The 23,937-nt window shown below is 39.6% G+C and overlaps 2 protein-coding genes and 1 long non-coding RNA gene across 5 annotated transcripts; 2 read left to right on the forward strand and 1 right to left on the reverse strand.

Annotated features, from left to right (window-relative positions):
- Window positions 1-22,429, reverse strand: LOC148654756 (uncharacterized). Of its 3 annotated transcripts, XR_015941137.1 has the most exons (10): window positions 22,095-22,429; window positions 19,157-19,436; window positions 18,166-18,402; window positions 16,357-16,389; window positions 13,807-13,858; window positions 12,763-12,925; window positions 2,074-2,193; window positions 891-1,000; window positions 444-586; window positions 1-90 (listed from the first exon to the last, which is right to left on the reverse strand). It is a non-coding gene; the product is annotated as an uncharacterized LOC148654756 (long non-coding RNA). The 3 variants fall into 3 exon arrangements; XR_015941135.1 differs by lacking the exon at window positions 22,095-22,429 and having other exon boundaries at window positions 19,157-20,812; XR_015941136.1 differs by lacking the exons at window positions 16,357-16,389; window positions 22,095-22,429 and having other exon boundaries at window positions 19,157-20,812.
- On the forward strand, window positions 84-2,874 carry LOC148654757 (uncharacterized). Its single transcript, XM_088644680.1, has 3 exons — window positions 84-648; window positions 1,618-1,744; window positions 2,166-2,874. Exons 1-3 carry the CDS (start codon window positions 409-411, stop codon window positions 2,195-2,197), a joined length of 399 nt encoding a protein of 132 aa, XP_088500806.1. The 5' UTR covers window positions 84-408; the 3' UTR covers window positions 2,198-2,874.
- LOC148654758 (toll-like receptor 1) lies at window positions 7,738-15,439 on the forward strand. The gene is made up of 2 exons (XM_088644674.1): window positions 7,738-7,909; window positions 10,428-15,439. Exons 1-2 carry the CDS (start codon window positions 7,884-7,886, stop codon window positions 12,907-12,909), a joined length of 2,508 nt encoding a protein of 835 aa, XP_088500800.1. The 5' UTR covers window positions 7,738-7,883; the 3' UTR covers window positions 12,910-15,439.
- Window positions 22,430-23,937: the final 1,508 nt, after the last annotated feature.

Below are 23,937 nucleotides of genomic sequence, written 5' to 3' on the forward strand. Positions count from 1 at the left end.
TCTAACAGCATTATCCAATACAAGGTTGCAATGAGTTGTAGCCTATCTCAGGCAAGCGAGTCTGTAATTATTCATTTTTATTTCCATGCGCTGCCAAGAAAAAAACAGAATTTAGTGAATTCTAAACCATCTGAACAGCTCTGATTCCAAACTGGGCTGAAAAAAAATCCGATTTAAAGGCAGTTCATGAATGCAGATAGCATTTGGCTTAACAAAGACATTCCAGAGGTAATTACAGATAAAGGTGGAGTAATGGAAAGGTTTATAAGCAGCTGTTCAAAAGGGAATACTTCACAGACTTCCAAGTTAATATACATTGATATGCTAACTTTCTGTTAAAATAATCTCATCAATAACAGCGATGAAACGCAATTGCTTGCTCCTGCTGTTCTGTATAGAAATGCTGAAATGTGCAGAAATAGGGCTGAAGCCCGAAAACCTACCCGGGGAAGACTTGATGATACCCTGGCGTACAGGTGTGGAGCGGACGCGGAGGGGGGTTACTGGACAAGTACCGCGAGCGGGGAAAGAGCGGTCGGCTGCGGGCCTGAGGGCGGTACAGAGCGCCGGCCTCCGAGCAAGCTCCCTGGCAAACGGGAGAAAAGTAAAGGACAAGTCTACTGGTATGGAAAATTCAACGACGACACTGTGAGTGACGTTTCTTCTCTAGAACAATTTTTACTACTAATAATAATAATGATGACTACAGTAAGTGAAAATATATATTTTTTCATTTTAGAAGCAAAAAAGCTTTTAGTTCCTGTGCTCACTCCACAAAATTACCTAATTTCCTCCTGAACAGTCACAGTGTTGCACAATGTTTAAAAAAAAAACAAGGTAAAAACAGTTTTACTCAACACAACCTCGTTTTGCTAGTTGAAAAACTTTACCAGGTTGGTCACATGCTGTCTCTAGCTTTCAGAATGTGTTTGATTCGCCTTCTCCATTTTTTCCCCATGTCATCTCCAACTTTGGAAGTTTTTTTTTTTACTATTGTTTCCTTTAAAAAAACAATAAATGTTAAAGAATTTTACGAATAAACAATTAAGAATTTGGTTATATTAGCGATTTTTGTTGGTTTCCTTTTTAATAGGAACTGTTTTATGTCAATGTATTAACATATACTGTCCTAGCTAATAAATGTCTTATGAATTTACAGTGAGCGAAGGTAATTGCTCCATTACTCAATGTTGAAGTTGTACAGCCATAAAAACCGTGATTCCCAGATAAGAATCTGTATATATTTATAATCTAGAACTGCATAGGAAGAACATTGGGCTTTTCTAAACTATAAACTGTTACAAGACAATATCCCTCTTAAAAATATTACACCATAAAGGCTGATTAGATTTTAAGACTCAACGTTTGTCTTTTATATTGTTGCATGTGTGTTACTTTAACATCATAAATTACTGATTCAGTCCTACAGTTTTCTCCAACCCACGCTTGTTGATGACCACAGGATCAGAATTGTGTGAGTTAAGAACAGACAGAGGATTGAAATATTACTATACTGTATGTAACCTGCCAAATGAATGATGGGTTTAAAACACAATAATATTCTTAGAAGGTAAAGTCAAAATCTTGATTTAACTGCATCTTCATCTCTTTTCTCAGCCTAGCTGTGCTGGGATTCTGTCAAGAACCTGCAGGATCACTGCAGATTGCGCAGGCTGCCTCGGACTGTACACCTGTAACCTCTCCAAGAGGATGTGTGTCCTGAAAGGAGTCTCCAGGAAAACAGGTACAAATTCCAGGTCCAGAAAGTGTTCCCAGCAATTTTTATACCACACTGTCTTTTTAAATATGGGGGGGGACAGGTCATTTGCTGGGTTGGAATTACATCATGCTTGAGATAGATGCCTTGGTTAATTTTATATCTGTAATTTTAGTCTGCTTTAGACATATTTTGAAATATGTTTACAGGAAAATATGATGCAATAGTTATATCAAGCTGTCATTGGAGCCTGTTGTTACTTTCACATACAATCCAAACAGTTTTAGAAACTCTAATGCATTCAGAACATATTGATCCTAAATGTCTTTATTTTTATTCTCTAAAAAGTCTCTTACTGTTATCCTACGCAGCACCACTCATTCTCTAGCTCTGAGTGACATCTAAGCCTCTTCTAGAAACAGCTCTTTCATTGTTTCTTCATCTGCAGGAGGATTTTTCCAAAGTCTTCGGAGAACCTGATGTGTGCAAAAAGATCAATCCATATAATTTCTTCCTTCGATTTCATGTTCCTGAGGAATGCCTTCATTTCAACTTCATGTTAACTTTGAAAATCCAGATAATTTTGTTATTTTTAGTTTTTAAAAGAGTTACCTTCCCGAGTTGAGTTTCCATTCAATAATTGCTCCAATTTCTTAAATAAGGCATAATTAGTTTGTTTTTAATTTTTCTCTTGTAAAATAAGAGATAAGGTTGTATTTTAAGTGCATGTTTCAATGTTAACAACCTGTCTTCACACAAGTCTTTATTAATATTAGTACTAGCTGACTACTTTAATGATGTATTATGCAATGTTATGGAAGATAGTAGTTCCCTTTCTAAGTCAATGTTGGTTTTGTAAGTGCTGTATTCATTAAAATAACTGCAAGTATTCATAAACGTTTCAGAAACAATGCCAAAATATAAATTTAGCCTAAATTGCAAAGCAGACAAAATCCACCATTCCAACTATTTATTAAAATGAGTTTATAAAAGTATTGTTTAGAATGTGATTTATGAATGTCAGCAATCTGAATCTGAATGCTGAAGAGCTTCCCACAGTCAGAGTTAAACAGTAGAATGTCCTCTAGTCCATAGAAAAGCCTTTCTTTTATTTAAAAGAATATTTGTACATGAGAGTCATTAAACTATACATCAGAGTTCAGTCTTATTTGATTTATTCATATTTTGTAGAGATAATTCTGAAATATTAACTCGAAGATGAGCTGTTCATATAAAAAAAGCATTAGGAAGCAATATTGCATACATGTAACATCAAAGGACACTATGGGAATATTATGAGCCTGAGACTCTAAGCCACATTAGGGCAAGAAATAAGATTTCTCACAACCATCAATAAATCTGAAAGTGAGGAACTGGATCTAAGGAGCACATCAAGTTTCATTTTCACAAACTACTCAGACAGGCTTGTTTTAAAATGACTTGATGTTTGTGGAATTTACTTGGGCAAAAAAAACCCAACATCCTATATATTTTGTAAAAGGGACTTTCTGTTTTTGAGAAACATGTTTTGGTGAAATTTTCAGAAGAAGCACCATTATTTTGTCAAATTCAGTTACATTCCCATGTGGATATTTTTGGTCCGTTGGACCACGATCTAAAAACAGTATTTGTTGTATTTCTCACTCTATGCATGTTTCTATCCACATATAACAAAATATATTATAAATATATCTGATTGTGTAACTGTATGATGATTACAATCATGACTTAAATATAAAATCTTTGTAGAATAATGTGGCAAATTGCCCCCAAACACATTTTGGTGGAAGACAGAGAGACACAGATGAGACAAGGGGCAAGGGCTTCACAAAATTTGCTTGGTCTTAAGCATGTTTACAATGTACAGTAATAGGGCCGCTTTCTCATTAACAGACGTTTTGTTGCTTTATTTTGAATCACAGACAATGACAGCAATATGGCACTATGCATACATTTAAACTTAGTCTCTTTTGTGATGTAAATTGGAGGTTGTACACATTACCTTGTATTCAACATTTTTATTGTGGTTTGAAATGCACTTATCATTGCTGATTCATTGTAACCCAAAATGTAAAACTAGCAATGCAGTAGAAGGTGATTAACTAGAAGGTCAAGGCTGTTAAAATCCACCTCACTTGTGAGGAATGAACCATGGAGACTGCTTCAAAGGTGAAAATAGGGTGGAAGTTGAAGATGTGAGAGAAGATGCACACAAAGAGTGCTCAGTGGGTGAAATATTTAGGCATACTGTAAGTAAGCAAAAGATCTAAGATTACAATTTGACTTCTTACAGTTACTCCATTCATAGATTAGTCACTTCCAAGTAAAAAATAGATCAAGTCAATCTCAATTTTGAATTTAGAGCTTGGTGTTGGGGAGCTGTATGAGTGTGCAGGCTGCAAAGTACAGGTTAATTCCAAGCAATTGATGAAAAATCACTGTCTTACTTTTTAGCATGAAATTAACCTGTACTTGTCTGGTATATCATTACATTATCCACCTTGATTGACATTACTTTAATATCATTAAATAATATAATATTAAATGACTTAGATTTAAATGCATGTAATTTAAACATGTTTTTAAACCATCTTTGGAGATATTTAAACTGATTCAAGAGTGCCCAGTATTCTAATCACAAGATGTTCTATTAAGCTAAATTAATGGAATTGTGGGAGATATGGACATATTTCCAATGCACATTGAAAAATACAATGTTTTATTTTACACTAATCAATAAATAATCAATTAAAAAGGATGTCTTCTGTCACATTTGAATCATATTTTTAAATCTTCATTTTAATAGTTTGAGGATTATTATTTTGAATATTATAATAACATAGTACATTGTGAATAAAAGGTATTTTTAGTTTTGTTACTGACCATTTTTTGTTAGTTTCTATGTTCTTTAGACAAATGTTCCTTTAACAAATTTAACACTTAAAGTATTCTGTTGTACATCCATCCATTTTCTTACAGCCTACTCCTGGTGAGGGCTGTGATGGTACCAGGCTGAGCAGAACAGAGCAGACTTCCCTTTCCCCAGCAGCAGTCTCCAGTCTCTATTTCACCATTGCTACTCTCTTGACTGATTTTGCCTTAGTGGTGTGAAGTGTTTTTAAACAGCTTTAACAATGCAAATTTACTTTAGATATTTGATTCATGTGACTTGTAAGTCTTATCCAGCATCTTAGATAAAAGGCCAGACTTGCTTCACTTCCTACATGATTTGAAACCTAAAGCACACAGAACAGTCTTGAACTGGTTTCAGTGAGTTTAAAAGTATGCACCATGACAGGACTTCTTGCATTGTTACCCATTGTCAGAGTTAAAACAGTATCTAAAAGTGTTTATTGCTGAAAATAAAGTTTTTTGAGTTGTACAAATTTACAGTGATTTGCAAATGTATTTACCCCTTTCCCATTATGTCCAATTTTGTTGAATTATTGAATAATAGATGATGTATACAGCATTTTTAAGTGAAAATTGTTATTGAGAACTTAAATGACTATACACTGAACACTTTTTGGATGAAAGAAGTTAAATATAATTAAAAACTGCAAAGAAAAATCTAAATCAGGTTGGAAATGTCACCAGCAGAGATTTTGACTGTGAGTTTATGTGGATGTAAAGTAAAGTCATCCAGTACTGTCTGAAGGGGCCTGGCAGTTTTCCCTACTTCATCAGACATTGTCTTTGATTCTGATGTTTCACCTGGGTTTCTGCAGCCAATCTTCAGATATTATCACATTCAAACTCTTGCTTATTATGACTATGTTGACCTTAGTTATACTTCTACATAACTCACAAGTAGTACATTTTGTAGTTTAGATATTAAAATGAATTACATTTACCTTGTGGGACTTTGGTTATTGTGCTGTACCAGAGCAATACTTTTATCAGAAAAAGACAGCATTTGTCTATTTATGGCTGTTATTTAATGGTCCCACTGAGTGTATACAACATGGCAAAATCTCGTGGGATAAGCCTCAGCATAGCATTATGTAGCGTGGTTTATCATTATGGAATCAGAATGTCAGTAAATGTTAGTTCCTCATTATTTATGGAATAAGAATGTCAGTAAATGCTTGTTCCTCTTCATTATGAGTCATATTCACTTCTTACAAACAGCAGAACATGCAGTATTATATATAAATATTTGTTTAATTTAATTCCAGCACAAATTTCTTCACTTAGATTATCTCTGCTCCATTAAACAGAGATCATTTTAATTCTTCATTTTCTGAGTACACTGAAGCTGTTCGCATTGTGATTTATCTTGCAAGTCTTGTAATATGTTTGCTTTTGGCCATAGGATCAAAATGCATCCTCAGAGTACAGACTTTAAAAAAAGATTTTATAATTATACTTCATGGGCTTCACATTGATGTGATTTAGGGCTACTGTGCTAAAATGTTGATTGAACTATGTGTATGTACAGTATATACTATAAGATTTGGTTGGGTTTTGTGGGTGAAATAAACATGGGTGGTTTCACATCCTGTTTGTTCGTTTCAAGCATTATTATGCAGGTTAACTTGATAATCCATGCGTTCAGTCTACTGAAGATTTGCTTGTTTTGCTGATATGCTCTTCTTTTTCACATATTGCTTCTTTGCCTTGAGGATCATATTCCAGATACACTGGGAATGGGATTGTGGCAGACATGCTCCAAAGGGGACAGATTGATCCTACTCCACTTGTGATGCAAACGAAATGGAATGCATGAAGAATATATATATAAATATGATCATGCAAACTCCACACAGAAGGGACCCCAATCCAGAATTAAACCCTGGACCCTAGAACTGTAAGGCAGCAGTGCTAACCACCATGCAACCAAACAATAAATTGATTTACATAATAATATTGTAACGCATACGGCCATCAGGGTGTGTAAGAGCCGGCTTACGAGAGCGGTGACGTCGCCGCCCTTCCCTGTGATAGCAGGACTACAGCTACTGGGCTGTGGAGAGATCTCTCTTTGGCTCACTGGGCTGGGTCCCTGTTGAGTAATGCGGGAGTCCTGGGTTCGAGCCCCTGACAGTAGGGGGCTGACCTAATGCAGCAAGGGCGCCTGCCTGAACCCCTGTTGTGCTACATTGGTGTCAGCAGTGGGATGGGATAGCCCTTCGCCGGGGACGCTGAGTTAAGCGGGGGAGAGTGTAATGCATACGGCCATCAGGGTGTGTAAGAGCCGTCTTACCAGTGCAGTGATGTCGCCGCCCTTCCCTGTAATAGCAGGACTACAGCTACTGGGCTGTGGAGAGATCTCTCTTTGGCTCACCGGGGTGGGTCCCTGTTGAGTGACACAGGAGTCCCGGGTTCGAGCCCCCGACAGTGGGGGGCCGACCTAATGTGGCAAGGGTGCCCGCCTGAACCCCCGTTGCGCTACAATATCAACATCTAAAACAGACTTGTGACCATCAAAAAACAGTTTGGGGGCAGATTAAATGCAGTGGAAGGCATGGATTACCTTCTTACTCAAAAGCATCTGTTTGATCTCCATTTAGGCAAAAACCTATATATAACCCTTCAACAGACAGTTTCTGCCTTTGTTTTAATCTTTTGAGGATCAAACATAACCAGGAAAAGGTTGTTGGCTATTACAAATATGTGTTTGAATAAAAAAAAACAAAAACAAAAGGAAAAACTATTAGTGTATCACCTTCTTGAGATGGAAATATTACAAAAGAGGCATGAACCCAATACCTCTCTGATCGGCAATTTTACCTCCAGAAGTAGTTTAAGGTGCTTATACAGTTTGTATCTGCTATAGTATACCAGTTTAAATAAATTAGCCTTACTAGGTTCCACACTCGCTGAAAAGCACCACGAGTATTCTCCAGCTTATTAGAGAAAGAGAAAAATAAGGTTTGCCTAAAAAGTCCTAGTGTATGTGCAAGATTTGATTTCGTTGTACATAGAAGGGATTGCATCATAGGGTGCACGGATGTTCATGCCCGTTCATTATTGGGAAATCATGGGGAAAGATATTTAAGGATTTTTTTTTTTAAATTACAGATCACGTGGTAGAGAACTCTGGCTTGTCTGCTTGGCAGACAGAGTTGTGATCATCAGAGATAACGTGGTTAAAAATGGGCTCAAGCAATCCCAACAGATTCTTTCCTTTGAGATAGAACTACAGACAGCAGCACACTCTGGTATGAAACTAGTGAAAATGGCATCTAGGTAAATATTTTGTTTCTTTATCGTTTTATTTCATTAACACGGTAAAAAATTATAGATGTAACTCTTTAGGTTTCCGCTCTTCCTCTTCAGGAAATCCTCTTAAGGTATATTTCTGCACTGTGATGAAACAACTAAATGAATATTGTTTTCAGTAACGCACATAATTGCTTTGCATGTGAAGACAAATAATTCAAATCTATGAGTCATATAATCGTAGTTTTAAATTTTGCGTTCTTTAAAGAAAGGGATTACATTGGTTCTATGTACTCGGTAAAATCAATTCTGTAGAACCTTGCTATCCTGCAATTTGAGAAGACTGATATTTTTGTTACTGTTTTCAGTAAAATATTATTTTATGTCTGAGCTCCTCAACATGTCCCCTTTAGCACTCGTCATTGAGCATCATTCATTCTTTCATTGGCTGACTCCCTCCACATATTAAGCAAATGCTTTGTGGTTTTCAATTAATTCAATTGGGAAAACACTTTCCTGTCCTTATCTGTTCTAACCTCATTTTAAGATGTAGTACATTTACAGTACTATACATTTTTTAGAGAAAATGTACTGTCACTGGTTGAAAGTGATTTCGATTAGTCACAGCCAACGACTGGAACAATTTGCAGAATTAAACTGTACACCTTCATTACTGGAGGTGTTTTCAGTTGTATTTTTAACTGCTTTCTGCTGGGTATTTTGTATTTATTAGCAATGTCATATCCTCTTAATTATGCCCATGTTGTATGACTTGTTTAATTGCCCTTTTTTCTTCCTCTATGCAGTTGCCTGTGTGACATTGGTGTAAATCTCTTGGCCAGCCATTGAAAGTGGCAAGGATATCATTTTAAAGGATTAAATATACTGTATGAATTTAACAGATTACAGACACATTAACAGTCTAATAAATTGTTTATCCCATGCTGAAAAGAGAAGAAAAGAAACAACGTTTCAGCTGTGGAGCCTTCTTTGGATGCCAAAAGAAAAAGGCTCCACAGCCGAAATGTTGCGTTTCTCTTTTCAGCGTGGAATAAGCCTTTACGTGTTCCTTTGCAGCCTACGCATGCTGACACAGCTACCTGCTTGAACTAATAAATTGTTATGTTTCAGATGTCTGTTACTTTTATCTTGATCTTACTCAATATATTTCCATTGCTGTTTCTCATCCTGACTGATTCCTTGACATAGACTGGGGGGGGGGGATCATTTTCACTTTCCTATTCCATAATCGTAAACTATTTACAGGTAATTTCTCTTTCTAAGCTTCACTTTGATAAATGCATTCACACTCTTGCAGATATTTTAATAGGGACCAGGACCAGCAATCTCAATAGGAACGTCTTGCCTTCTGCTTCTTTTTTAACCTGCATCTTCATTTTGCAATGTATGCCAATGGCGCCCCCTTGGGCAGCAAGGTTGACTGTGCACCTAGTGCATAACCTGGTGTATTTCAGGGGCAAAACAAGGGGATTAACTTCTTCTGTATTTTCATATGTTAAAGACTTTATTCAACACAGGAGCAGTTTGCAATTGGGGCTTAACCTGTTCTCAATCCAAAAATGTGCATTTTTATGCCAACCACTAGACACTTCACATTCAGAGGAATTCACAATTATAAAAGCTGACACTCATACGTTTTACATATTTCCATTGCATGTCCTTTTTTACTTAAAAAAAGGTCTTCTTTAGCTCAGCTGGCAAGACTGAGCACAAGCCCAAGAACCCGAATCCGTTATAATAACAGAGGGACAGACAATGAAATATGGGCTATTTCGAAGTCGCAAATGTGAGATAAAAAGTCGCAATAGCGAGATAGAGTCTTAATTCCGAGTTTTTAAGTCGCAATTGCGAGATACCATAGCGCGTTTTTTTTATTCCCTGGCGGAAGCGGGCTTCCATAACTTCATACTTAGTAACTAGTTATTTAAAAGTTTACAGCTTGACTTGTCGCGCTTTAGTCGCAGCAAATTTAGCGATGATATCACTGAAATCCACCTGCCTTGCGGTTCTGTTCTCTATAGACAGCAAAGCCAGAGCTGACAGTCAGCTTAAATTGAATTATTTCCGGTATTTTTTATTTCAAACAAAATGCCAAAAAGACTTCTGAATTCTCTCAAGAAAGAAAAACGTTCGTCTATCTCACTGATGACAGTGTCCAGTAAGCAATTGAAAAAGTTAACTTTAAAACTTCTCCTCTCTAATTGTCTTTTCTGTTCTTTGCGTTTCTCTTCTTTGCCAGACTGATGTTCCTACTGGATAATGCACCGCGTTCCTCGCCCCTGACATACGAACTCTCCTTCGTTTATTTTACGAATGGTCTTTTCTTTAAAAAAAATAATCTGTCATTTTAATTACTTTAGCGACGCCCCCCACCCCTTAGGTCTGAGCTCCGGTGCAGTTGCACCCATTGACCCACCCGTAGCGCCGGCCCTGAGTACAAGACAAGACCGGTATGAACATTGATTGATGTTGTTTTTGCCACATTGCTGTCTTTTATTGACCATTCATTTATGTTACATTTCAGCATATTTCTACTCTTCTGGATCATTGCTGCCACACGTTTCCTGGCTTTAAAAGCCAAACAGATGAGTGCAGGAAATGAAGATATTGGGAGTGAATTATGCAACAATGTGAAACAGCACAGGAAGGATCTTTCAAAAAACAATTTCACTGCCATACCTTCTGACCTCCCCAGAAATACACAGTACTTGGACCTTTCTTATAACAGGATCTCTAGGATCAACAGCGGAGATTTGATGGCTTTGCCCTATCTTTGTTTCTTGAACTTTGCACACAATGGCCTGGAATTCATCTCACCCACAGCCTTCCAAAATAATTCAAGGATACAAGTCCTCAACATCTCCCACAACTCTCTGAAGTTCATTCCAGAATTGCCTTCATTCCGGGGCAGGATTCTCGACATATCGCACAACATCTATGGAAACTACACCCTTACAGACACATTTAGAAACCTCTGGCACCTTCAGTCTCTCAGTCTTGGAAGTCCATATGCAAGATCAATACATGTTAATGACTTTGCTGCTTTGCAAGACATACACTTAAAGCAACTGAGTTTGGGTGCTGGTTTGGGGTTACAAAACTACGAACATGGTTCTTTTGCTCAGCTCAAGTCCCTTCAGGAGCTAACACTCAAAATGTCATTTTGTAATGAGTATTTGATGTTCCACAATGTTCTGAAGGATGTGGGCAAGACAGAAATTGAAAGTTTAAAGTTAGTCAAGTTTTTTCCCCATACCTGCAAGAGCAATAAAACTGATCCTTTTGAAGTACTGAACAGTACAACATCCTTGAGTAAAATCACTTTTGAGGACACCTGGATCAGCAGTTCACTTATGAATAACATTGTACTGAACACTTTTAAGGCTTCAATTCAAGCTCTTGCATTTCTCAACATTACATATTATGAAGACACAGTTAATGGTGTTCAGTTTAAAGGTATTCCAGGATACAATCGAACAGCCAGAATCAGAGTTGTAATATTTGATAATGTTCTCCACTATCAGTATAGATATCCACAAATTAACATTAATGTAAGTTACTTTTACCAAATTGTTTATCTGAAATTTTCTGGAACTGGCATGAATATTTCACCTTGCAACTTAATCTCTGCTTTACCATCACTGGAAATTTTAGATTTATCAAACAACCTTTTAAATGATGATGGCTTTTGGTGGCCTGGGTGTTCTTACATTAATGTTTTCCCAGCTTTGAAACATCTTTCTTTAAGCAATAACAGATTTGTGAACATAGCCTTTATCTCTGATAGAACACAGCAGATTAAGACCCTAGAATCTCTGGATCTCAGTTTCAACTCTATTAAGCTTAAAGATAAATGTTATTGGCCTTCCCACCTCATTGAACTAAATCTCAGTAACAATGATCTGGGAAACTCTGTTTTTAAATACCTTTCCTCTCACTTCAAACGTCTCAATCTTTGTAAGACAGGCATTACAGTCTTATCACAGGATACACTTTCCATGATGCCCAACTTAACACAACTGTTCTTGAGCTCTAACAATATAAGAATACTGCCAGCTGATCTATTGGCTCCTAGTCTGAAAGTGTTATATATGGACCACAATGATATAAATGTTGTCGACCAAATGTTCTTTAAAAGGTTACAGAGTTTGAAGTCACTAAATTTAGGCAACAACCCATTAAGCTGCAGCTGTGATTCATATTGGTTTGTAACTGCATTAAATAAAACCCTGCTAGTTGATTGGCCACAGGAGTACACTTGTAGCACCCCACCTTCTTTAGATGGAATGCTCCTAGAAGACTATCAACCGGACAGACTGGCTTGTGAATCATGGCTTCAGGCTACCACAGCAATACCTGTCACCGCTGTCAGTGTTGTGGTGATCAGCTTGGTTTTTTATTTTTGTGAGGGACCCTGGTATCTCAAAATGTTGTGGGTATGGATAAGAGTGAAAAGGAGAAACTACCAGGCAGCAAAAACACTGGGGAATGCTTCTTTCCACTACCATGCTTTCATCTCCTACAGTCAGAATGATAGTAGTTGGGTGGGCAGCCAACTAGTGCCGAACCTGGAGAATGAGGGTTTCTGCCTTTGTATTCATGAGAGGGATTTTGTGCCAGGGAACTGGATTATAGACAATATTATTAACTGTGTGGAGTGTAGCTACAAAACACTCTTTGTGCTCTCTCAGAACTTCATCCAGAGTGAGTGGTGTAACTATGAGCTCTTCTTTGCCCAGCACCGAGCTCTTACCATCCATCAGGACTCCTTGGTCTTTATTCTGCTGGAGCCCATTCCTGCTGACTCGCTCCCTAGGAGATTCCTGAAACTGAGAACCCTGCTCAGGCAGCAGACTTACCTGGAGTGGCCAAAGGAGGAGAAAAAACGGCAGTTCTTCTGGACGAACTTGAAGGCAATGCTGAAGACAGCTAATAAGCACATGGTCATGAAGGATGTGGCGAAGGACATTGTAGACTCCTGTCCTCTCTTGAAGTGCGCTGAATAACTGACTCATTGGCTGTCTATCCGACAAAAATATTTAACAGACGTGTGATAAAATCCATTTTTGTCTTTCTTTCTCAGAAACCCATACTAGTATCATTCTATCAATGATTGAAATTATATAAAGGATCGGGGACTGAACAGTGAACTAAATAACTCCAGATATGCTGGACATTAGTTTTTTCCATTGTTTTGTATTGATCTGACTGCTTCTTAAATTGAGAAATCACCATTGTTTTTGTTTTATCCCCACTCAACTTCTACTGTACCGCATGGAAAATGAGGAAATGCATATGGGCTCTTTCAAGGAGGAGGTGCATCACTCACTGACATCAACATGAACTTCCCAACATTGGGAAGTCCCATTGCTTTTTCACTAGGAAAAGACCCCAGGATAACTAATCCCACCCTCCCTGGGTAGTGATTAGCAATTATGTGTTGCCATTTGGGAAACCTTGGATATAGTCAGCTCAGACTTTTGAATCCTGAATATTTGGACTCAGCCTGCTCTAGGTCCTTTCAGGAAACTCTTTTTGCACCCATTTAAATCAATTTAGAATATCTTTAGATTGCCATTACAGTACTGGGTAAAGTATGAAATGATCATGTTGCTTAATTTTGTATTATTTGCATATGCTGTCACTTAAGTTGTGTATTCTATGAATCGCATCAACCTAAAGTTGTATTTGTTATTTTGAGGAGGCAATTTTGGTATGTATACAGTTTTCGTAATTAAAAAAAACCGTTGAATTGTTCACAAATCATGTATATTTTTAAAATAAAATAATGTTACAATTAAGGGTTTAAGAAACTTGAGAGTTAGAGAAATAACTGGGTGGGATAATCAATACTTAAAAAGACCCAATAACCCCCAAATTGTAAACATATGTCAAAAATATACCTGTGTGGTTGGTATAATAAGAGGCAGCTGATGTCTTTGTTCTCTAGCACAGCTTTACTAAAAAAAGTAACAAATAAAGGCACACCGGGTTAAACAAATGTTAACAATGACAATAACGCACACTAAACAACACAGCATTAAACATACAAGTCACTCTATTAACAAACAAGGCTTCTCAAAGGGCGTGCATCCTGACCATCCAGAAAGAAACCCATATCACTACCAATAATTCAAAAAGACCTACACAGGCCAACAAGACAAATATGCCCACTTTCTAAACCAAATAGATTATCCCTATAGTTAAGCCTCTAACTTTGAATGCTAAGAAAGTAATGGGACCCGATTTACCTGTGATGGAGCAGATTTACCTGGAACAAAATAATGTGGTGGAGCAAGCTGAGGCTTGGTTAATGCCTCCTCCTTCGCTGCAGTAAATTGAACACACCTGCCTTGGTTGACTGATTGGACACCTGTGGAATGGCCCTGTGCTTAATTGGACATTCCTCAGGAATAGCAGCAGTCAGACACAGAGGGCAGGGAGCTGTGTCTTAGATCCTGCAGATCAGGGCAGGAGAGTGTGTTAGAGGTGTTCTGAACTGTAGAGACTTTATATACAGTTGCAAAGCAGTGTTTAAACAGCATATGTCTTGGGTGAGACAGAGAACCTGCATCTTTCAGTGAAGAGAAGACTGGCTGTGGATGACTTAGTTGAGTGTGCCGGGGGTCCAGGGAATTCAAATGAAAAGTTTATAATTTGCAAAGAAGAGAAATGGAGACCTAAGATTGATGGGATATCTTCTATTCTGACTCTTTCAGAAGAATAGAAGGCTATAGAGCTGTTTCACAGGAGAAGAGGAACTGAAGATCTTTTTGCTGACTAATAGCTTTGTGATGGACTGACCTTTTAGAACTGAACAGGCTAATCTGAAAGGAGACAAACAGTTTGTCCTAGGAGCCCAGAGGGATTCCTCAAGCCAACAGTGACCATTACTAGCACACATGTAATCTGGTGATATGTTGGCTTAGTGCTATAGCTTCTGGCTTGGGAGGTGAGGATTTCCACACTTCAAACAGGATTCCACTTACCAGGAGAGGCCATTTTTTTTAACCTAGGGATGCTTTACACAGGAAGTCTTTGTGTGGATTCCTAAAAACAACTGAATAGTAAATCTCTTAACAAAGTTCAAGTACTTAACCAGAATTTTGTCTTTATGATTGATCTGAACCAGATCAATCTTGGATGTCTCCCTTTACTCTTTGTGTTCTTTCCTCTGTCTCTCTCTTTTTTTTTATCCCATTTTCCTGGACTGTTGATCACGCTATTGACTTACCAAGAACATCATTTACCAAAGTAAACCCGAGGATTCCTTTTGATGAATGTCTCGGATCCCTTACCACTCAGCAAACACCTTAGATCCTACTTCTTGCTTTGAAACTCCCAAGAATTCCAAACTCCAAATGTGGACACTGGCCAAGTATTGACAATTGTCTTTAGGTTCTTGGGACACCTCAATAGCTGCTTCCAAATATTCAAATTGAACACTTTTATTTTAGGTGATTGGGTTATATTTGAAGTGTAGCAAATACTGAAGAACAAAAATGAAGCCCAACAGACAAACTGTTGGCCTCATCAGTGACATGTTGCGGTAAACTTGAACCTACAGTCTGCTGCACTGTATAAGACAGTATTAGTGGATGTAGATCCAGTGTTGGATTAGTGTCTTATCTAGGGGGGAAAGGGTGTCATGTGCTCTTAAGTCCTCTTAATGTTATAAAAAGCAGGATGAACACTTTCTTCATCTAAATTTCTTAAGATCAAGAATTAAGTCCTACAATTAGTTAAATGGCACCTGTATATAATGGTAGTGGTGAGATATAACAGTGGTATATGCTAAGAGATAATATGAAAAAAGAACAAAACAAAACAACTCAGGGATGAAACTGTAGAGAGCCACAGATCAGGACAAAGGTAGAAAAATGAATATCCCTTTGAACATGGTGAAGTCAATCATTACAATGTGGAAATTGTGTTGTACCACTGGAGCACCAGCTACATCAGGCTATCCCTGTACACTGTGCAGTCAGGCAATCAGGAAACTGGTTAGATTTGCCACCATGAAGCCAACAGAGACTTTGAAAGACCTGGAGTTCAATGGATACGATGGGAGAAAATATCCATGACTCAACAGTATCCTAGTCACTCCACAAAACAGATATGCTGTATATGGTGGAGAGGAAAACTCATGTGACATCCACAAGGAGTTTACAACAAAAAACATTTCAGCGAAGGCTTTGGCAAAGTGGTATACATGAAAAGATACACTTTTATTAAGAACAGTGATGTTAAGAGATTTTCTGCAAAAACAATACAAGATAAAGGCAATTGCCCATTTGTTTTGCAAGGGTGCAACAACCAAACTGAATCAATCAAATCAGGCCAGACCTTATAATTCCTTGCATTTATGTAGTTCCTTTCATCACAAATGATCCCAAGGTGCTTTACATATTGGTAAGGTCCAATTTCATCCAACACTCAAGTAGAACATGCACGTGGGTGAGCTGGCATCCTTTGTGCTCCAGACTCTGCACTCCCCAGTCCCCAGAAGATCAGGTAGAGAAGTGAGAAAATGCATCAACATTAAATCTAAAAGATCATGTTTAGATAGGCCAGACTTTTCAAGCAGGTAGCGGGATTTAGACAGTACACTAGGGTGAACACCTCTGCTCTTAAGAACAGTGATGTTGAATATTTATTGAACAGGTAGTCAGAACTTTTGATTTAATGTCTTATTCATAGCCTCCAACACAAAGATGTCACCGTAATGAGGTATTGGTTGGGAATGTTTGAGTCAAAGGGCAGAACGCCACCAACAGATCAATCGGCAGCAGTTATAGCAGCAATCTGTTTTTTCTTTTGAGTACCCACCAGACCTAGACTTAAGTGATCTAATTGAACCTGAGATCTAATGTGAGCCCACCATGCTGTTATAGCTAATTATGAAGCACACTCAAATATAAAAAAAATGCATCAAGTTAAAAAATATATCAGCATTTTTTATCAGAGATTGGTCTCACATTGCCTATAAAGTATAATGATGAACTTCACAGCTTCATTTTAAGGCATGGTCATCATCAGACATGAAGAGTCTGTAAAATATCTGTTACCACTTTCTTGGAACTCTTGTTCAGAAAATGGGATGCAATTCCATTTACCAGAATTTCTAATTGTATGCAGTGCAATATATATTTGTTGTGTTATTGTGAATAATAGAAAGAATAAAAAGAAGAAGTAACATGCACTGTTTATGAAATGGTGCATTTGTTTCCCTCAATAATTTGCATATTATATTATCTGAATATTCTATTTTCAGAATATGACTATTCTGGCAAGCAAAGACAGGAATATTAGTCAATATTTTAAGTAAAAATAGAAAAAAACAAGATATTGGTAAGGCTTCTGTCTGCTCTACTTTTTGCCAGAAATCTTTGTTCTGTGTCTATAAACTGAAGTATAAACAGTTTTGTTTTATTTTTTGCAAGATGTGTTATATACAGTAGATTCTAACACTAAATAATATTTATACTAAACAATGGGAAACTTACAAAATCAATTAAATTAAGTTAAAACTCAGAAACAGCTTCTTTCTTTCCAACGAATACAGACATGCAAATGATTAAAATCAGTGTCCCAATTGACAGGCTAAAGGTCTAAACAACAAACAATATTTATGCAAAGAGTGTAACTGAAAAGGGAAACCAGGAAGACTGTCTGGAATGGAACTGTCCAGGGTTGGCCACCTCTGCATTGCTAAACACTTTTATGTAGTATGTCTCCATCTACTGTTATCTCCTTGACAGTGATCCTATATTACAACAGCATACTTTTACCTTAAATACTATTTGTCTTTCATGTTATTGATGTTGAATATTGTTTCATTCATTACAGCATCACCACAACGTAACTTACACGCACCTCTGTAAACTAATACCTTTCCATCCTGTAGCGTGTCAACACACCTGAGAAGGCTTATGTCTCATCACACGTAGTGGACAAGCATTGAAAGTATAATGGAAGTAGACCATTTGGAAGAGTTTTGTAACTTTTCATGCACTTTAAAATACACATCCAATACTCGTGTCAAGCTCGTATATACAAATTTAAGCACACATTGCTTGTCACACTATAATGTTGAATGTCATGACTGATTGTGACCCAATATATGGAAGACATTTAATATTATTCTTCACAGTGAAATAAAAATATGAACACAAAGCTCTTTTGAGATGGTTTATGCTTTTTAGAGTTCTTTTCAGAGCTCAGTTTCTTTTGCACACTCCTCCCATAGTATGTAAACAAACCCCGAGAGTGTCCATGCTGCTGAGAGAATGCGGTTCACACTGCTCGTATTCTGCCTCCTGTGAGACGCATAGCTCCTCTTTGGACTCAGACCTCCACAGCACCACTGTCACTGTCATCCTCAAGCAGGATGTACTGTAGTTGAAGAAACACACAGGGTGCTGCCAGTCGACGAGACGGGAACCATCCTGCATAAGTTAAGTACTCACCAGACTGTGGTATAAAACTGGTGAGAAAATCTGCAAAGTGAAAGGAAGACAAGAGTAGAGTACATTTGGCAGGGGAATGTCACTGGACAGCCTGCTTTAATAAAATATTAAATATGTGGATAAAATATTATCCACATATTTTTCAATTAGCAGGTTTAAGTCACTCGCTTACTTTACCTAGGCTCTGTGAAGAGGTGCTATCTCGAATTGTTTTAATGGGAAAACCCTACTGACATGAAATTGACTCATTTTGTTTGACATCTCATGTCATTCCATGTATCCAAGGTGTTACAAGAAGGTTGCTATCTGCAGGTGCCGATATATGCAAATGCTGGTTTCTAGAGTTACAACTTTGAAAGCAAAAGTGGCCAAAATTTTTATTTGTGCTGTTACATAAGCTTACAATTGTGCTTGTGAAGAGAGCAAACATGTATAAAACCTAAGTATTGCGGTATGAACAAAGTGCTCCTTCCTCTAAGGGAACTATAAGGCACAGTGTTCATAAAGGGATTTACTTTAGCTGAGAGTCACTGGCGCCACTCTGGTGTCATACAGTTGTGGAGGTACAGAAATGAATCTGCTTTGGTTCTTCATTGCTGAAATGTCAACCAATCCTGGGTATTCCTTCACTGACCATTAGAAGCTCTTATGACTTTTTAAAGAATTTGACTGGCTGCAATTAAAAAAGTGTTTTACAGATATTTGTAAAAAATCATGCATAATATAGATAGTTTGTACAGTATATGGACGCTGTGATGAAAACCATGATGATACGCGAGCTTACAGTGTCAGGGAGTCCCGGTGCCAGTCCAAACTCCAAAATGAGGCCTCAGGCCCAGAAGAGAAGGCCCAGGCCACAAACCCATCGGAACAGTGATCCATGCAGTGAGAGCACTACAGGCTCCTCACTAACTCCCATCTAAACCAGCTCTGTGAACACCATATCCATGCTACTTCAGAAACACAGCTTTATTATCACCTACCAGTTCGTATAGAGGGAAAGCCATGTCTGGCCTTGCTGGATACGGGATCCACCACCACCATCGTGCATTCTGAGCTCTTTCCTGTAGAGAGACAGCTATAGCACACTGACTTTGGGTTGACCACAGCTACCGGAGAAAGTGTGTTTGTAAGGACAGACACCTGCTTTAGTGGAGCTAGGTCAGCAGCAGGTAGGGTGTTCAGCCTGGTTCACCCCTATTCATGAGGCATGTATCCTAGATGTCCTTCACAGGGCCCAAGTGCAGCTAGATCTCAGTAAGGGTGTAGCCTCATTTCAAAGAGGTCCCCCCATCACCCCTCACACTGATGAGGCTTTCCGAGACCACAAACCTGTGCCAGTTTCACCTAAGTAGGGCGCCACAGACTGTCCTCACCCTGCACCTCCTGCTGCAAAAGTCCGCAGACACCTTCAGCCCCAAGTGCAGGCTGTCCATAAGGCCAGGAACCTAGTGACCAGCGTGGTGAGGTCCCCAGGTAGTCATTCGAGTCCTGCCCAGTGGAGCCTCACCACTCTCCTCTCCACCTTCTCCAGTGGAGAAGGCCGCCTCAACAGAGCCCCGCACTGAGCTCAATGCTCCAGACAGACTAGGAGAAAAACACTGATGGTCTGGATCTGGAGCAAAGTAAGCAGGTCTGGAAACTTTTACAACAGTTTCACCACATCTTTGCAGTGTCTCTGCAGGACCTTGGCTGCACTGACAGACCACCGACACAGTGCAGATTCCACAGCAACCTCGTTGCCTGATCCCAGCAAAGTGAGAACCCGCAGGACATACCATGGCAGAGATGTAAGAGGCTGGAATCATAGAGCTGTCTGACAGTCGTGAAAGTTACCAGTGATGCTGGTTCCAAAGAAAGACAGAAATTGGAAGTCCTGCATGGATTACCGGAATCTGAATGCTGTGACCAAGAAGGACTCTTATCCGCTACCTACAATGGGTCCCTGGGTCTCCTCTCTGGATCATCCTGGTTCTCTTCCTTTGATCTGAGGAGTGGCAACTGGAAGGTGACCACTGGCCAGGGACTCTGGTAGCTCAAGGTCATGCCCTTTAGCCTTTGCAATGCTCCACCCACCTTTGAATGCCTGATAAGTGGGTTTTGGTGCTAATACTCCACACCCAGTGCTTAGTCTACCTCAACGATTTGCTGCTCCATGGCTGCTTGTTCTATAACTCTCTCTGTGCCTTCCACTTGGTCCTGGAGAAGATAGCTGTTTTGGGCTCAAGTTGCACCCTGGGAAATTATTCTTCTCCATCAGAATATGTCTTTCCAGAGTCATCGCATGAGCAGAGCTGGCGTGGCCACCGAAAAGGATAAGGTGAGCACTGTACAAGACTGGCCAACATCCACCAATGTGAAGCAGCTCCAGGCATTACTCCTACTGTCGCCTATTCGTGACAGGGTTTGCTACCATCAGCAACTCGGGTGAGGACCCCATAAAGATGGAGTAGTGACCACCAATGTGCTTTTGAGAATGTGCAGTGTTGGCTGCACTGAATCTGGAGGTGCCATTCATCCTAGACACAGATGCCAGCGACAATAGGATTGAGACTGTCCTCGCCCAGAACCTGGGAGGTGGAGGGAAGGTCATTGTTTACTACAGTAGAGCCCTTAACAAGACTGTGTTACACAATGAGAGCTACTGGCAGTGGTGGATGCCATGGAACATCACCTCTGTGGCCTGCGTGTCACAATACACACTGACCACTCAGCACTGAGTTGGCTGATGTCCTTCAAGGAACCAGAAGGACAGGTGGCTGGGTGGATTAAAAAGCCCAATGAGTAGCAGTACTCCTTGCAGCATTGAGCAGGCACCAAACACCAGAATGCTAATGCCCTCTCCTGGCACCTTTGCATGCCGGTCAGTTGTGGCTACTGCCAATGCTGTGAGTTCCAGGAAGCAAATCGTCACGTGCCACCTGTCGAGAGCTGCTGGGTCAGCCTGCCTGAGTCCACACCATCTTGGAGGAAAAAAACAGGAATCCAACCACTAACTCCAGGAGGTCCACAGGTGGATGATAGCTGGATGACAACCCATGAGGGAAGCACTTGCAGGGTGGCCCCACTCCTTGAAGGCTCTGTGGGTGCAATGACCAGCCTGCTGTTCCCGGTCACCTTCCCATGGGAGGTGGCTGTAGACATCCTGGGCTCCCTGCCGAAGACCCATTGTGGAAATGGGTTCATGCTGGTTGCCATGAAAGATTTCACCCATTGGCCAGAGGTCCCAGTTGTCCCTGATCGTGGAGGCACATCAGAAGGACTGGGACCTCCAACTCCTTCTGGTCCTTTTGGTCTGCCGGTCTGCAGTACAAGACCCCACCTCCTGCACCCCAGCACTGTTTAGGCCACTGTGACTCCTGTGTGGCACAGAAAGGGTCCCTGGAGAAGTTCTGATGCCCCTACAGCTGTTCCTAGTCAGCGCACCTGTGGACATCTTGGGCTCCCTGCCGAAGACCCACCGTGGAAGACTCAGTGAGCATCTGCAAGCTTCCCATCTATATGCAAACCAGCTGACACAGGCAGCTGGAGAGCGCTACCGAATTTAGAAATTAAGATTGAGATAAGATCACTTTATTAGCCATATACAATTTCTTGTATTAGGAATGTGTCTTTTTCGCATACCCCAGCTTGCTCTTCATGAGACACGCAGAAACACAGACACAGAGAAGCTTGGGGTCAGAGCGCAGGGTCAGGGTCAGATAATAGACGAGCCTGCTTACCCATCGCAGTGGTGGTTGCAGATGTCAGAGTTACCATGGCACACAAGGTGTTATCCTTCCTCTCCGGGAATTTGGACTTTTTTACCGAAGTCATTCCTCTGCACCAGATGAACACTGTGGGAAGGTCCAGAAGGAACAGAAGGAAAACTCTGTTGTTTCTGGGGAGCCTTTTCATTTTCTACTTGTTCCTGGTGATTTTGTGGTTGCCTGGGGGGTGATCTGGGCGATGTTTGGCCTTGCAGGCCTCTGGTTTCCCTGGAGTTTGACCCACAGGGTAAAGGGAAGATGAAGCAAAGAAGCTATTGCATGGATGTCCAAAAGTAACTGTGACCCCTTTTTATGAGGTTGTGAAAATGCAAAAATTCTGATGTCACATGGATTAACATTCTGATGCTGTCACGTTGCTAAGTATTTGTGTGATGTCATCACACACCTCATAAAGGTTTATTAATATCACAGTTTTCAACACCCTTTTCAGTTGTTATCTTACTTTTGTGTTCAATATTGCTTGACTGGGCTATCAGATCCAGCACCTTGGTTGGGTGGTTTGTTGGGTTGTCTCCCAATGCCGGAGTTCGGCCCAGAACATGCTTCTTTGGCATGTTCTTCCCATGTCGGCTTGCGTAAATTGCTCCTCCGTGTGTGTCTCCTCTGCACTGAGAAGTCAGTCAGTCCATAGTACTGCTTGTAGTATCGCACCCCTCCAAGCATAAAGCTGAAAATAAATATAATTATTGGAGCATTACATAGTCTTTAATGGCACACCATTAAATACAGTACGTTCACACCTTGTTAAACAAGCACTTTGTTTACAAGTACTTGCTAAAACAAGTGACGTATATATAGCTAGTTTTTAGACAAGTGAGTTTAAATCCCTGCTAATAGGAGTGCCGATCACATAGTTTGTTCTTTCAGTTTTAGTTTTCGCCCCTCTGGGCTGGGACTGGGTAAAACCTGGAGTAAAACCTGGAGTGGCGGAATGTCAAAACACCGGCAAAAAATTAACAGATTTTGGTTAAAACAATAACATCCAGTCTGGTTTTGTACTTTTCTATATTGTTTTCTTAAAATACAATACAAACCTGTCACAATGCTAAGAAATTACATTCAGTATGTTGATTATGAAAGATTAATGCAATCAGTAATCAGATTACTGATTATTAAGAGGTTCCACACAGAATAACTAGACTCTGGGACCCACCCCTCCATAGGGACAAGACATCCCTAATTATTGAAATACTCATCTGTAGGCTGAGACTACACCTAACACTATCACTGTTGGTTAACTGGTTCTCTGTTATTCTTACATGTGACTCTGTTCACCCTTGCAGTCATTGCTCAGTTCAGCTATGGTGTTCATCCACTCTGCAGTAGCCAGCTCCTGTTTCCCAATGCTTTTGGCAACTTGATACAACCCAGGGCTCTGTAACCCTCTGCCCCACAAACAAAACAGCGATTGCAAGTTGTGAATCAACTTTGGTGAAATTTGGTGAATTTGAGCAAAGCCTCCACCTCTCCCTCTGCTGGGCTGGTAAATTGCCTGCAGTGCCTGTAGATGAATGCCTTGACGGTTGTGAATGCTATAGAGATGTACTTGGCAGAACTGTGTCTCCATCTTTATTTATTTATATTTTCATTAAATGAGTGTCTCACGAAAACTACTACAAACTAATATAATTTCATGAAAATATCTGAACTGTAATGCTGTATGTTCCCCAGAGAGAAAAGGTGATAACACCTGTGTCCCCTCTCATCTATTTGTGAACACAGATTCCACAATGCCTGTAGTTGCATTGGGTTGCCTGGGCAACGAAACACTACTCATCTAGGTTCCATGATGCCT

This window comes from Lepisosteus platostomus, chromosome 9 (genome assembly GCF_059453375.1).
Source record: "Lepisosteus platostomus isolate fLepPlt1 chromosome 9, fLepPlt1.hap1, whole genome shotgun sequence".
Lineage (NCBI taxonomy): Eukaryota > Metazoa > Chordata > Actinopteri > Semionotiformes > Lepisosteidae > Lepisosteus > Lepisosteus platostomus.